Source organism: Egretta garzetta, unplaced genomic scaffold (genome assembly GCF_000687185.1).
Source record: "Egretta garzetta isolate BGI_Z169 unplaced genomic scaffold, ASM68718v1 scaffold354, whole genome shotgun sequence".
NCBI lineage: Eukaryota > Metazoa > Chordata > Aves > Pelecaniformes > Ardeidae > Egretta > Egretta garzetta.
Window position 1 is genome coordinate 871,789 of NW_009259593.1, and position 13,675 is coordinate 885,463.

The following is a 13,675-nucleotide window of genomic DNA, read 5'->3' on the forward strand; positions in this document are numbered from 1 at the left end:
CTCATGAGGTTCAACAAGGCCAAGTGCAAGGTCCTGCACCTGGGTTGGGGTAACCCCCAGTATCAATACAGGCTGGGGGGAGAAAGGATCGAGAGCAGCCCTGCCGAGAGGGACCTGGGGGTACTGATGGATGAAAAGCTAGACATGAGCCGGCAATGTGCGCTGGCAGCCCAGAAGGCCAACCGTACTCTGGGCTGCATCAGGAGGAGTGTGGCTAGGAGGTCGAGGGAGGTGATTCTGCCCCTCTACTCAGCTCTGGTGAGACCTCACCTGGAGTACTGCGTCCAGCTCTGGAGCCCTCAGCACAAGAAGGACATGGAACTGTTGGAACGGGTCCAGAGGAGGGCTACAAAAATGATCCGAGGGCTGGAGCACCTCTCCTATGAGGACAGGCTGAGAGAGTTGGGCTTGTTCAGCCTGGAGAAAAGGAGGCTACGGGGAGACCTGATTGCGGCCTTCCAGTACCTAAAGGGGGCCTATAGGAAAGATGGGGAACGTCTTTTTCATAGGGCCAGCTGTGTTAGGACAAGGGGAAATGGTTTTAAACTAGAACAGGGTAGGTTCAGGCTAGAGGTAAGGAAGAAATTTTTTACAATAAGAGTGGTAAAACACTGGAACAGGTTGCCCAGAGAGGTAGTGGAGGCCCCATCCCTGGAAACATTCAAGGCCAGGTTGGATGGGGCTCTGAGCAATCTGATCTAGTTAGCAGTGTCCCTGCTCACTGCAGGGGGGTTGGACTAGATGACCACTAGTGGTCCCTTCCAACCCTAAACATTCTATGATTCTATGATTCTATGATTCTATAAATAACTCATGACTGTTAGCTTAATTCAGCTACAATAGAAAAACAACGCTTGCTAAGAAAAATGTTTTTGAATTCTACGCTGTGTAGTAAATTAAGACAGCAGTTTATAACCCCAAAATACGTCTCGACTCAAGCTTAACAGTGTTAGGAAGGACTGGAAAGCAGAATAGACTGTGCAGTGGAAAGAAAATGCATGGGCAGGCAATGAAGGACACTGGCTGGGCAGTTCACCGAGTAAGCCATGAAGGAGCCTGCTGCTGCTAGGAACTCTGCCAGCGACTGTCAGCCACTAGATACTGTCACCATCTCCTGTCCTTGGCCTTCTGGTGAGAGAACGCAGCTTGACTCCTGCCAGGAAAGGACCCTGTTCCTCTGCTCTGCCCTACTCCTGCAGAGTCACAATCCATGTACAGGTGGTTATGTTAGAAACCAAAACAATAAAAAAGCAAAGTTAGATTGTGAAAAATAACCACAGACAGTTTATTAATATACTGACACATGAGTTACCAAAATACATTTTAATGAAGAGTCATCTAAACTCCAGTCCATACAGTCAGACTTCTTATGCTGGCTAAAGGCATGGAAGTCTCTTAAATTATTTGTAGTACTGCTGATAGTACAAAATTGATTCACCAAATGATTGCAAGATCAAAGGACTCTGCCTCATAGTTCTTAGAAGCAGAAGTGGTTTCCAGAACAGGTGTTGTATTTCCATGGGGTTTTTTTACACTATTTACACTGCTCAGTAATTAAAATATGTAGTCAAAATAATTTCATATTGAAAACAACTATACCAGTACACTAATATAAAATTTAAACTAACTTTTAATATGTACAGTTTTAGAAAACTGTAGATTTTGAAGAATCACCGTGAATATTCATCACCATTATCACAAATACAAGTGTATCTGAACCCAAATGCAGAGTTTTCTTTGTTAGCTTATTATTTGCATCAGTAAGAGCTGACAACATTTAATCCATTTGGTCGATACTCCAAAAAATATTGCTAAAACTTCTTAATTTAGTTCTAGGTAGAACTGAATCCACAGAACGAGATACAAAAGCTATAAGGAAAAGCCCAGGAAAGATAAGAGAGCTTCTAAATGAAAGACTGAGTGAATCTTCTGTTGCATAAAACACCTGAATACCTGGCAACCCTTTCCCTTGCTCTGAAATGGGCACCCTACCATAAAGGCTTTGCAAACTCCCTCAGCCAGGGCAGGAAAGAAATTCTATGAGAAGTTGCATCACCAACTGCAGAATGGATGTTTTTCTTCATAAACAATTTTTTAAGTTGTATAATTATGTGGTGACTTCCAACAGCAGTGGGCAGGCACTTTAATTGCCTCTATTGTTCAGAGCCCTTACAAGCAGGATGAAAATTTTGACTCCACCGCTTCAGTTTGCCCTTCTGTGGGAGGCAGCGAGATGGATATGAATTGACTCAGTTTCATGTTGCTGCATTTAGAAAAATTTGGACAACAACAGGCAGACAGTAGGCCCACAGACAGAAGAAGAATCTAAAAAGCTTATATTGTATGCTCGCCTACACAACAGAAGCAAGGAGGCTGAGCAAATACAAATTAATTGCTACCCCTGAGGCAACACAACAATTTCAAGAACGGATGATGAAGCGGGAAACCAGTACCTTCCCAGAAATCGAAGTGTTTGGAGTCAGGCTTCCACTTAATTAGCAACCACCAACAAGCAAAGTAACACAACACAAAGACTTTCACCAAGGACAAGATTGTTATTCAGGTAGGTTTTCACCCAGAAAGAAGCAAAATTAAATGCACCAATTATAAACTATCATGAATAAATGGAGTTCCTGACAATCACTGGTGAACAGATTTAGCTTTGCGGTAACATTTCCAGAACCTATTTGCAAAGACTATGAGAGAAAATGAAAAAAACAAAAACAAAAACAATTGTGAAAAAAGGGAGGAATGAAAAGTAATGAATACAGTGGAAAGTTTTAAAAAAACAAAGGAAACAGTTACTAATGACAACATTTCAAAAAGAGATTTAGCAGAATTATTAAAAAAAAAAGTATAAGAATGTTCAGCAAAGAATTGAAACAAAACAAAAGAAAGTTACATTATTCAAACAGCATTTAGCAAACACTAAATACAATTGATTTAACCAGTATCCTGCAGGTACAGAAATACACAAATATTAGTACAAGATAAACACTAGCAGAATCGCTACCGTATTCCTGCACACACATTTGAGGATTACTTGGCTAATACTAAGAGGTTAAATCAAAATTTTTTTCATCGAAGGTGAGATTGCCTGCATTTACTTTACAGCGCTGGCTAAAAAAGGAATTATGCAAGGAATACACTGAAACGAAACAGGTGGAGCACCAGACGGACTCAGTTCTTCCACACCTAAAGATACAACCACTGTTCTTGCCAAATCTGGAATTTTTAAGCTCCCCTTCAATCTTTCTCATTTTTACTACCAACAACCTGTTTCGCTTTACAGTGTTCACAGAAAAAAAGTTTTTAGAACTCAATCCACTGATACCAGGTAAATGCTGAGCATGTTAAAGTAATCTATCTTTCTCCTAAAAGAAATGTTAAGAAAAAAAAATCTTAACTGTGAAAACTTTTCTGGCTTAACAACTGGATTTTCAATTAGCCTTTGAGTGAGACCCAGAGTTCATCTGTGACTGAAATTCACCATCACCAATGGCCAAACTTTGAAACGCATTTTCAAATGCTCTTCTCTTTTAAAGGGTCAAAAATAACACAGACTGAAGAAAACATCTGAGACTGCAACTATTCAAAATTTAAACTTGTCTTGCTTAAAGCAGTAAATAATTTGACTTAAATGCTATAGATCACTTACAAACCTGTAGTCTGTAATAGTTAATATTGATATAGTTAATCCAGACAGTGTCATGTTAGTATATTTTGTCATGAACGGAAGGAAAAGAAAGAGCAAAAAGGAAACGTATCAAGTTTAGAAGATTTTCAGTATTCTGTAAAATATTCCAGTAAGCTTCATAATATGCCACATGCAGCACAAAATTTTAATATAAAGAATAAAAAGCAATTTTTGCCTATCACATATGTACCAAAGCAGAGGGGACACATCCCACACACAGTCCATTCAAAACTCAAGCCAATGTGTTTATTCGTATTTAAGAAAAACATTAACAAGACAAATATCCTTCACTTCTGACGAGTCAAACCCTGATAGAATTTCCTCAGTCTCTTACCCAGGAGTTTTGCAATGATGTAAACTGCCTGTCCCCACAAGAAAAACTTCCCATCGCATCCACTGTTACTAGGAAACCGTTTCTGACTGCCAGGGTTCTTCTTTTCCAGTTCAACAAAATCAGCTGGCACATAGTAATACTTGGGTACAACAGGACACCCTACAGAGTTTTAAAATAAGTACAGTGAGTAAATGAATTCCATTTCCCTTATTATTTGATTGTAGCCCCTTAATAAAGCTGAAGTGATTCAAAACAGGAAAAATTATACCCTAGCAACAATTTGATTGAACAGGAAGACTGTTGTCATTCACTTTTATCTCTCAAAACCACAATCAGTGTGGGACACACAGGACAATGTTAAACTACTTCGTTTTTCACCAAACATTTCCACAGAATTTCTTCCAAGAACACACACACAGTTTGTGTAGCACCCTACTGTTTGCGTAGCGCCCTACTTTGCAAAAAAAAAAAACAAAACCAAAAAAAAAAAAAACAACAAACCTCAAAATTTTTCACCTAAGAAAAATGCAGTACAGATAGCAAACCACAGCCAAAAGAAACGAAAGCTGCATCACAGTGAAACATGTGGAGTGTTTTTCCCTGAATTTAACACCCGTTCAGTATTACAGAACTTTTCAAAACTGAAATCTTTGCCAAAAATAGTTAAACATTTCATTAAATTAAAATGATAATTCTTTGCAAGTATGCAAAACCAAGGTAAAACCAGCATTTTAATTTTGAAACTTCATGAAACAAAATGGCACAACCTCTTCATTGGAAGACAGCATACCTTGTATCTAGAATTATGCCACAGGTATTACTGATCATTGTAGATTAACAACCTTTATTTCAACACTTAAAGTTGACAAGAGTCAGGAATTTAGAAACATAATTACAAATAACCGACCTAATTATATGCAATACAAAAGCAAATGAATATGCTTTCTGCAAAATTACATTTCACCTCAATATTGCTTTAATTTTTAATTTAATTGGATAAAGAACAGGTGATAAACAGGATACAGTTGCAGTGTCTGACTATTTGCTTAGACAAAAAAAATTACTAGGAAGAAGCTGATAAAAATTGAAAAGTGGGAGTTATTAGAGATAAACTATTCAAATGAGTGAGGTATCAAAACACACCTAGAAATTTTAAGGTGAGACATTCATGATGACATTCAACAAGAGGAACCACAACATTAATTCAGTGCCCATGGAACTTCATATACTCATTAATAAGCAGAAAAAAGCAATGATCAGCAAGGTCAGAAAATTTGCTGTGTAATGAAAATTCGGTACGGAGATGTTTGTATTTCATACAAAACCAGTTTACCTCAACAAGGTATTCTAAGTTGAAAGAACAAGTCAGACTAAAATATTCTGCATTGACTTGTGTAACTGTACCACAGATGTCAAGAACTGAACCACAGATGTCAATCCAGGTGACTAAAGATGCTGAGTTTTAAAACTGGATTGTCAGTACATTGAAACTTGTTCTGTTCTCAGGCCACTTTTTTCCTCCCACTCAAACTTAAGTCTTTTTCTTTTTTTTTAGCTGAATTTTGGATGGATGTGCCTGTAGGCTACCACAGCCTTGTCTGCAGTTTCATCAAAATTCTGGAGTGCACAATTTAAGTAAGAGGATGTTTATATTAAAATTAACATGTTGCCACTTTCACTGCTCTAAGCTAGAAACAATTTCATATGCATATATCAAATTATTATTTAAATCTTGTGAAGTTAAGTGACAATGAATGATGCAAGTAATTCCCAACTGTATCCAGGTGGAACACTGAAACAATCTGACTGTTGGAAGTTAATATTTTCCCACAAAGTCAAAGTGAACTTTGTAAATAACGAAGCATAGGTGAAGGAGGGAGGGAATGACTGGGTACAGCGTAAATCTTACATTTATATCAGCAGCATTCTTCCAGATATCATTACTTTTATTATCACACTTTATGATGCAATGTATCTACATGAAAGAGATTATTTAGTATTGGTGTTTTGCTATCGGAAAACATAGTGATAATATTACTTCTCCTTTGCTCTGACTGCAGTATCCATTAATAGGAATGTCAGTATTTTAATAATTGCAAATAAATAAAAAGCTACAGTGTTTCAGAAGAATGATTATCAGATAATACCTTCTGACGTGTGTTGAAGCAAAGGATCCAGAAGATCCTGATATTCCTTTACTTGTGCAGGATTTCCTCTAAAAACTCCTAAAAATAACCAAACAATAATTGATTTAATGGAAGAAATAACTGTTCCGTGAGCTTAATGTTCATAAAAGAAGAAAAAAAAAAAATCTAGTGTTTATTTTTTAATGGGGCAGGGCCTACACACTGAATAGTTCATGAAAAGTAAAAGACTAAACTGTAGATCCTCACTTACTGCTACAACTAAATCTCACAGGGATCATGAATCAGCCACTCTCACATTAGCTTAAGCTGAAATCGATGGCAAGTTACATGGGATAGTAAAGCTGTGAACTTACAGAGGCTCAGGATCTGTACACAGACAACCAGCCCAGCTAGCTGTAAATAATTTCCTTAATCATAGCAGAATGAAGAAGCAGAGCTTATGTGCCAGTGTGGAGGGAAACAGGCTGGTTTAAATCTTTAGGATAGAGTTGCAAACTGATCTACAAGTGAGTTGCCTTGTAATCACAACAAATAAATACAAAAGGAATTTAAAGTAATAAATTGAAAAACTCCCCTCCAAAGATTTTTAGATGGAATGTTTACTTTGGTAAGTTACATAGGTATTATATTTTCATATTGTAGAGGTTCAGAAGTGGTGACACACCTTGAGATATTAAACAGAACAGTTAACTCTATGATCCTGATTTTGGGGAGTTTTGGGGTAAGTTTGGGAGTACCAGTACTTTAAATGTTTTTCTAGCAGAACTTAGTCATCCCAAAATGAATCTGATGAATATTAACATGACCAGTGTTCAGTTCATCAAAAGTTCTTACATGAAAAGATACATCCATAATACCAAAAGCATTGCTGTTCATCAAGGAAAATGTGGATGTACTTGACAAGTCACATTGACTTTTAAAAATAGAATATTTTTAAAAATTAAAGGGGAACAAATTAGATGAAAACTTGTCATTGTACATCTTGCACTCATTTCTTTCCATGGTTTTCCTTTTCAATTACCATATTCTTCCATATTATTGAAAATAGCTGTAATGTTTCCTTCCATACCTTATCCTAGAAAATTACCACAATCCTCCACATTCAAGCAGAAATGTAATAAAGCTTTCAAAAATGCTATTCAAATATGTCTTATCCAAAAAATAGTCATATTGATTTATTTAGTTCTACCCTTTCCCACAGCTATGGATGCACACCTACTACCCAGAGTCCTAAACCATTTATTTTTGGGAAAAATCCCAAAAGGAAATCAGTACAAAAGCAGCCTTTTTGTATTCTTAGGAAAGGTGAATTCTGAAAGGCAAAAGTGAGACAAAAGAAAACCTCAAACTTGTACACTGAGAACAAATATAGCAGAACACCTGTATTAGAAAAAGTTGATACTTTTTTGTTTGGCTACGTGTGTGTGTGTGTATATAGAAGTCACAAAAACTTTATCTTTCATGTTATTTTAAGAATATCCAACAAATTATTCTACTGTAAAGCTAGAGTGCAGTAGAAAGCTGAAGTCTGACTACTGTACAGAGATTTCTTTCCTTCCATGGCTCTTCAGTGCTCTGTCCAAAACTAAAACTTGACAAGTGTTGTTCATTACATTTTCAAATGTTGCCAAGTGTATATATACAGGAAATTAAATCACTTGCCAAGGTAAACAAATGCAATGAAAGTTTGCACACAAAAAAGGGCGTGTTTAAGTGACACACTGAACTACTTCAAAACACTTGAGCACAGTCATGACATAAGAGCAGTATGATATTCTGACTATTTGTAATTTAGTCTTATTGGCAGATGCTGTAGAGGATAAAAAGATGCATTTATCTGCTAATACAATTGCTTTTATATTAATAATCATCCAGTGACGATAACAGTTGGGTAATAATGATCATCATCCATGAGGAATAAAACTGTTCTTAATACTACGAGAAAAGGCGTAACTAATTCAGTAGTATCTACTAGCCAGAACTGTCTTAACTCTCTGTATCTTAAAAATCTTTAAAAGCTGTCACTGACAAAACAGAAAAGTTGATGAGCTAATTAGTTTGTCTTATAAAAGAAAATATAAGTAAATAGTAAATATATAGTTACTGGAATATGTTCTCCTAATCTTTCAAAAAGGAAACGATTCAAGACATTTTGCTGATGTGAACAAAACTGGGGGATTATGGACTATGATTTACGGGACCCTCTCCTTCCTTATCTAATGGAGCACTGTCCCACTGTTATACGGTAAAAAAATCCAGCTATCAGGAATAACCTAGATATTCAGTAGCTTAATATCCTTGGCTGGAAAAGCTTTCCTTTGTACTCTGCAGGTGTGTTGGATGGGCAAACAGGCTTTCAGCTGAACCAGTATTCCAGTGTAGCAGCTTGAGGGTTTTTTCAACATTTTCATTATAAAGACATTCAACTGTAATCTACTCCTCCTATTTCATTGTCTTTTTGCAGTTTAAGTCACTCTGAATACACTTCAAATTTTGCATTAAGGCAGACTGCGGATTCGGAGACATGTGCACAAAACCTACTAATAGAATTGTTATATTTGATGAAGTTTTTCCTGAAGTAAGGAAAAAAAGACAAGGACAGTATGTGCAAGATACGTGTTTTGTACTTTGTAATACAAGAAGAGTAAAATGCTTTCTTCCTCAGCTAACTTCAGTTAAAGATTATTATCTTCCTTGTTTTTCCCAAAACTGCAAGTGGCAGCATTAAATGTCAGTGCCTTTCTCCTCAGTTTTGGGCATCACTCCCTGAAAAATGTCAAGCATCGCTTTAGAAAAATCAATTGTGAAACCTTATTACATCTTCAAACAAAGTATTTTAATCTGTGGGTGGCCACAGAGGAGTCTAGGCATATAGCAGATTTCTATGCTCCTCACCATCTTTATTTGAAAACTATTCCATACAGTAAAGGGGGAAAAAAACCCCCCACAGATGAACAGGTTTTCATCCATTTACAAATCTTTTTGATGGGTGTAACCCGTACTCATTTTCTTATTCAGACTTTTGTTCTATGTGAGTTTTAGTTTCCATCCTTAAATCATCCAGTGAACTTTTTTGGTAGGTCTCTTATCCTTAAGACAAGGTCTAGGTAGTGGTATTTGTGTTGTTGTTGGGGCTTTTTTAGTTGGGTTTGTTTTGTTTTTTTTTTTAAAATCAGACTAACTGGATACGTGGCAAAATGTGGCCAGGAAGCACAGGCATTTCAAAGAGAAACCAGGCCTTTTCTGGTTCGCTTTCTTCTCTTTTGAGTTCTCTTTCAATTACCACAGCATAGCCAACTTGAAAAGACCTGCTGCAACATTCAGTTTGTCAATGTGTTCGCTCTTCCACTTTCTTTTCTCTCATGTGCTGCTGCGAAGTTCTGATATACTATGTAAGTTTTTAAGGTTTAAAAGGTAACGCAGGACTGAATGTCACAGATTCAAGCTTTTAAAAAACCCATACCGAGTTACATTCTGAAAATGGTTCACATTAAAAATGCTGAAATATGGGGGGTTGGGTGCTTGGGTTTTTTTTAACCCATGAGGCAGAACTCTCAATGAGATATTTAGTGTTGCTGCATTATGGTTTATTTTGGCAGGACAGGAAAATCATTTTGTATGAGCCCTCTAAGGGCTCATCTCTCTAATGCCTTTAAAAACCAAGAATGTAAAGCTGTACTTACCATCAATTATCATGAAAATAAAAAACAGAGGGAATTCACACTCAATGCCATCAAAAAGCTGAAAAGAAGAAAAATTAATCAGACATTTTATCATTTTGGTTTAAGGAAATGTATTTCAATATCCTACTGAATAGTTTCAAAGCAACAAAAGACAAACATGAATGCAAAAATGTTTTAGTACACCAGCTTTTTGTTTAGCTTACAGCTTCTTAATTCTATGGGCGCTTTAGCTGTGCTTTTACATATGCTGTGGCTCATTCTCTAGCAGAATATTTACATAATCTACATTTTATTTTCCACAGAGAAACTATCAGGGAGAAAAAAAAGTAGATTTTCATTTAGATAACCTTTACTGATAAACACTGTGGTCAAAAGCAAAATTGTTTTCTAGACACTCAGACTGTAGTCAGCTGTGAAATTAAATAAAATGATAAATAACTTCCTTATTTGTTATGTGAAATCAACTGTACCCTAAATGTAAATGGAAGCGCATTCATTACAAAACAAATCAACGACTAACTTGCTGACTTAGCAATCTCTCAAAACTGCGCATGCCAAATTACAAAATGCATCTCCTTCACTTGAAGCAATTAGGAATCACTATGCAATTCAAACTGCAAATACTGCAGGGGGTCCGTTTTTTGGGGGGGGGAGGGGGATTTTGGTTTGTTTTGTTTGGGGTTTTGGGGTTCTTTTAAGTAACATTTTAGAAAACCAAAATTTATCCTTATATAGGCCAGGTATTCCTTTACCTTAATTTCTGCTGGTTTATAATAACGTCGTGTTTTGTCTTCCAGAGCTGTTCTGTACCCATCTCTCAGAAATCTTTTAAACCCATATTTTCCTTTCAATTTTCTAATAATTTTATCTAGTGTTTGACTGAACAAAACCTCATCATCCAAAGCAAATGCAGGATAACTTAGACAGGGCAGAAGAGCTGCATCAGTATTCTGTAAGACGGAGAGGGAGAAATAGCATGTTACAAATTTAATTTGATCTCTGACAATTATTTGATATACAAACAAAGCCTGTTCAACTTACTGAGTGAGATATACATTTGGAACATTATCTTATCTTTATCAAAACCACAGCACTAATCTATTAAAATAGTGTGCAAAATAAGACTTATAGAGATGTATAAGGATAGACTATAAAACCCAATATTCAGATACATGATTTAAAAGAGAACTCATGTGACTCAAAGTCTGACCTACTTTACAGTTGATAATCTGTAGGGATAAGTGAATACATTCTAGAACTTCATCGTTTCAGAAACAAAAAATATGCTCCAGGTTATTCCTGAAGGAAAAACAAACAATTGGGTATCCTATTTTCAAAAAGAATCACAAGCATTTTATAAAGGTGCAATGCTGAGAAGGAACTATGATTAAATCATCACTTCTGAAAAGCTTTTTCAGGAATATCCTTCAGGTGCTGTAACAACCAAGCCTATCTGATGTACAGTTAAGGCGATAAAGGAAAAATTTCAGGAAAAAAATATATGAGTAGTATTTCTCAAGAACCATGTGCAACTATCGTGAATTAAAAAACACAAGAAAAATTACTAACAAGTGCATCACCACTACAGGTAAGCTTACAGAAACACAAAAAAAGTAGATTTAGGTTATAATTCTTATGTCACGCATTGTTTTGTATTCCTTTCTGCTGATGTATCTAAGATATTACACTGTTTAAAATACCCTATTTTTGCCAGTATCATTGATGTGAACCCATAAAATGAAAAAAAAAAAAAGACACAAGGATTGCTTCTGTAGCATAAGTAACTTACAAAACAACTTCTGTTGGAATATTTCAAGTCTCCAGCAAATAATAAACAGCAAAAGAGTTCTAAAAGACCATTAAACTATAAAAAAGCAGCTGACAGTGCCTTTTATTTTAATTATCCAGTATTACAACTCTGCTATAATTCTTCTACACAATGAGTAAACTATTAATGTTGAAGATTTATAGTCTGTTTCATGAACCAAACTGCTGTTATATCCCAGAATGAAAAAAAGAGTAGAATTCTTATTATCACTCATTTTAAATTACTGATTTTCAAAAGCTAAATTTACCTTTGATGCTCGCACTGAAATATTTTTTTTCATTAACCTATACTGTAGTCACTTAGATTTACTCACTGAGGAAATACTTATTTGTAACAGTAGCTTATAATAACAAGAAATCCTCCATATTCAGCAATTTATGAAACGCCAAACTCAAAGGCTTCTTTTCTAGACAAAAGTATGAGTTAGACCTAGAATAAAGTGTTTCAAAAACGTAGGCACTGAGTGTATAGTGGAAACTAGGCCAAAACAATCACCAAGACTGCAAACCCTACTTAGGTTACTGCAGATCATTATTATTTTAGTTTTTATTTTTAAATTGTTCAGAAAACTACCAACAGGCTACCATTTTAACTTAAATACTCATAAAGAATGCCATCATAGTTCCACTTCAGAGAAACAACTACATGACAGCAACATTTAAGAAGCAGAAATTTAACATCTTCCCAGCAAATTCCTATCTTTATTAAGCAGAATATCACAGAACTAAGAATTATGTTCATATACTTTCTCCACAGTCTCTTGAAATGAATTTCAGTTAATTACTCACATGAGACCTTGACTCTCGGGGTAGCAATGAACACAGGGTCTGTCTATTACGGTTATGGGCATCAAAATCCACGAATATAACAGACCAAGAGCAGCCCTGTAAACAGAACCACAACATCAAGTTGAAAACAATTTGAATTTTCACACTTATTTAAATATAGCCAAAATTAGATGTTTTCATCTACTAGTGATTACAAATTATATGATTCATTCAAGTTATGAACTCCTCCATTAATTCTTGAAGAACAATGACTGTATTAAGGACAAAAAAAGGTAGCTGTCCCTCCCTGTGACTGCAGATGTTCCAAATAGTGATGTTGAATGTTTCATTGCAAGTCAGTTCGAACACAAATAGTTGGAAAAGGACTTCCATAGTAAATAAAAATGACCTGCTTTTCAGCTATTGTAAGGTCTGTGTTATCAACATCAACTCCTTAGCAAAACCTATTTCCTAGTAAAATTCTGTAATTTTACACTGTATCTCTGTCAGCTTTTTCCTGAAACTCTCAGAAAAATTCCCACAGCCGAGATACTGTTTAAACAGAATCAACGGCGTTTAAAACTATCATCAGTAGGCAATTTCCTGGAAACTCAATGCAAGTTTTTAATGAATATATGCTGTAACTGATAACGAATCTCAATATCACTATCCCATTGGCAGCCACATTCAACACTGAACTTATTCCGTTACTGTCATAAATACCATACCATAAACTTGCATAAATTGAACACATTTCTCCTAAAAAGCAGTCAGGTTTTTGGTATTCTATTCTCTTGGCAAGACTGTTTAGAACCCACACTCTCTAATTATTAAAGCCTCTCATTTCCAACTGAGTTTTACATAACTAGCCAACCACCCTTCTTTTTGTGCTAGTACTAGCATCCCTTCATTTGGCTTTCCAAGCAACTGGTTTTTTTCTTACTTACTCTTTACCTGCACTCTAATTATACATAGCTATCGTACAAATACTTGGATTTTGCTTTGTTAGGCTAAACAAAACATGTTCTTCCACCGTCCTCGTGGAAAATAGCCTCTCTGTTCTCCTAATCATTCTAGCAAGATATACTGAATAGTGCTGAGATAAGAATGTACATAAATAATCACACTTGCTTAGATGATTTGTTATTCTCCTACGTTCTTCTTAATCCAGATTCTGATTATTCACAAATCTCTAAATTAATCTACAAACTCTGGACAC

At 35.8% G+C, this 13,675-nt stretch overlaps 1 protein-coding gene across 1 annotated transcript in view; it reads right to left on the reverse strand.

The window, feature by feature from the left end:
- The window catches only part of PHKB (phosphorylase kinase regulatory subunit beta), an 89,934-nt gene that overhangs the window by 41,282 nt on the left and 34,977 nt on the right, over nt 1-13,675 (reverse strand). The window contains 5 exon segments of the mRNA XM_009638025.2: nt 4,032-4,190; nt 6,179-6,256; nt 9,862-9,919; nt 10,614-10,811; nt 12,478-12,573. Of these exon segments, the coding sequence (XP_009636320.1) occupies nt 4,032-4,190; nt 6,179-6,256; nt 9,862-9,919; nt 10,614-10,811; nt 12,478-12,573 (589 nt within the window).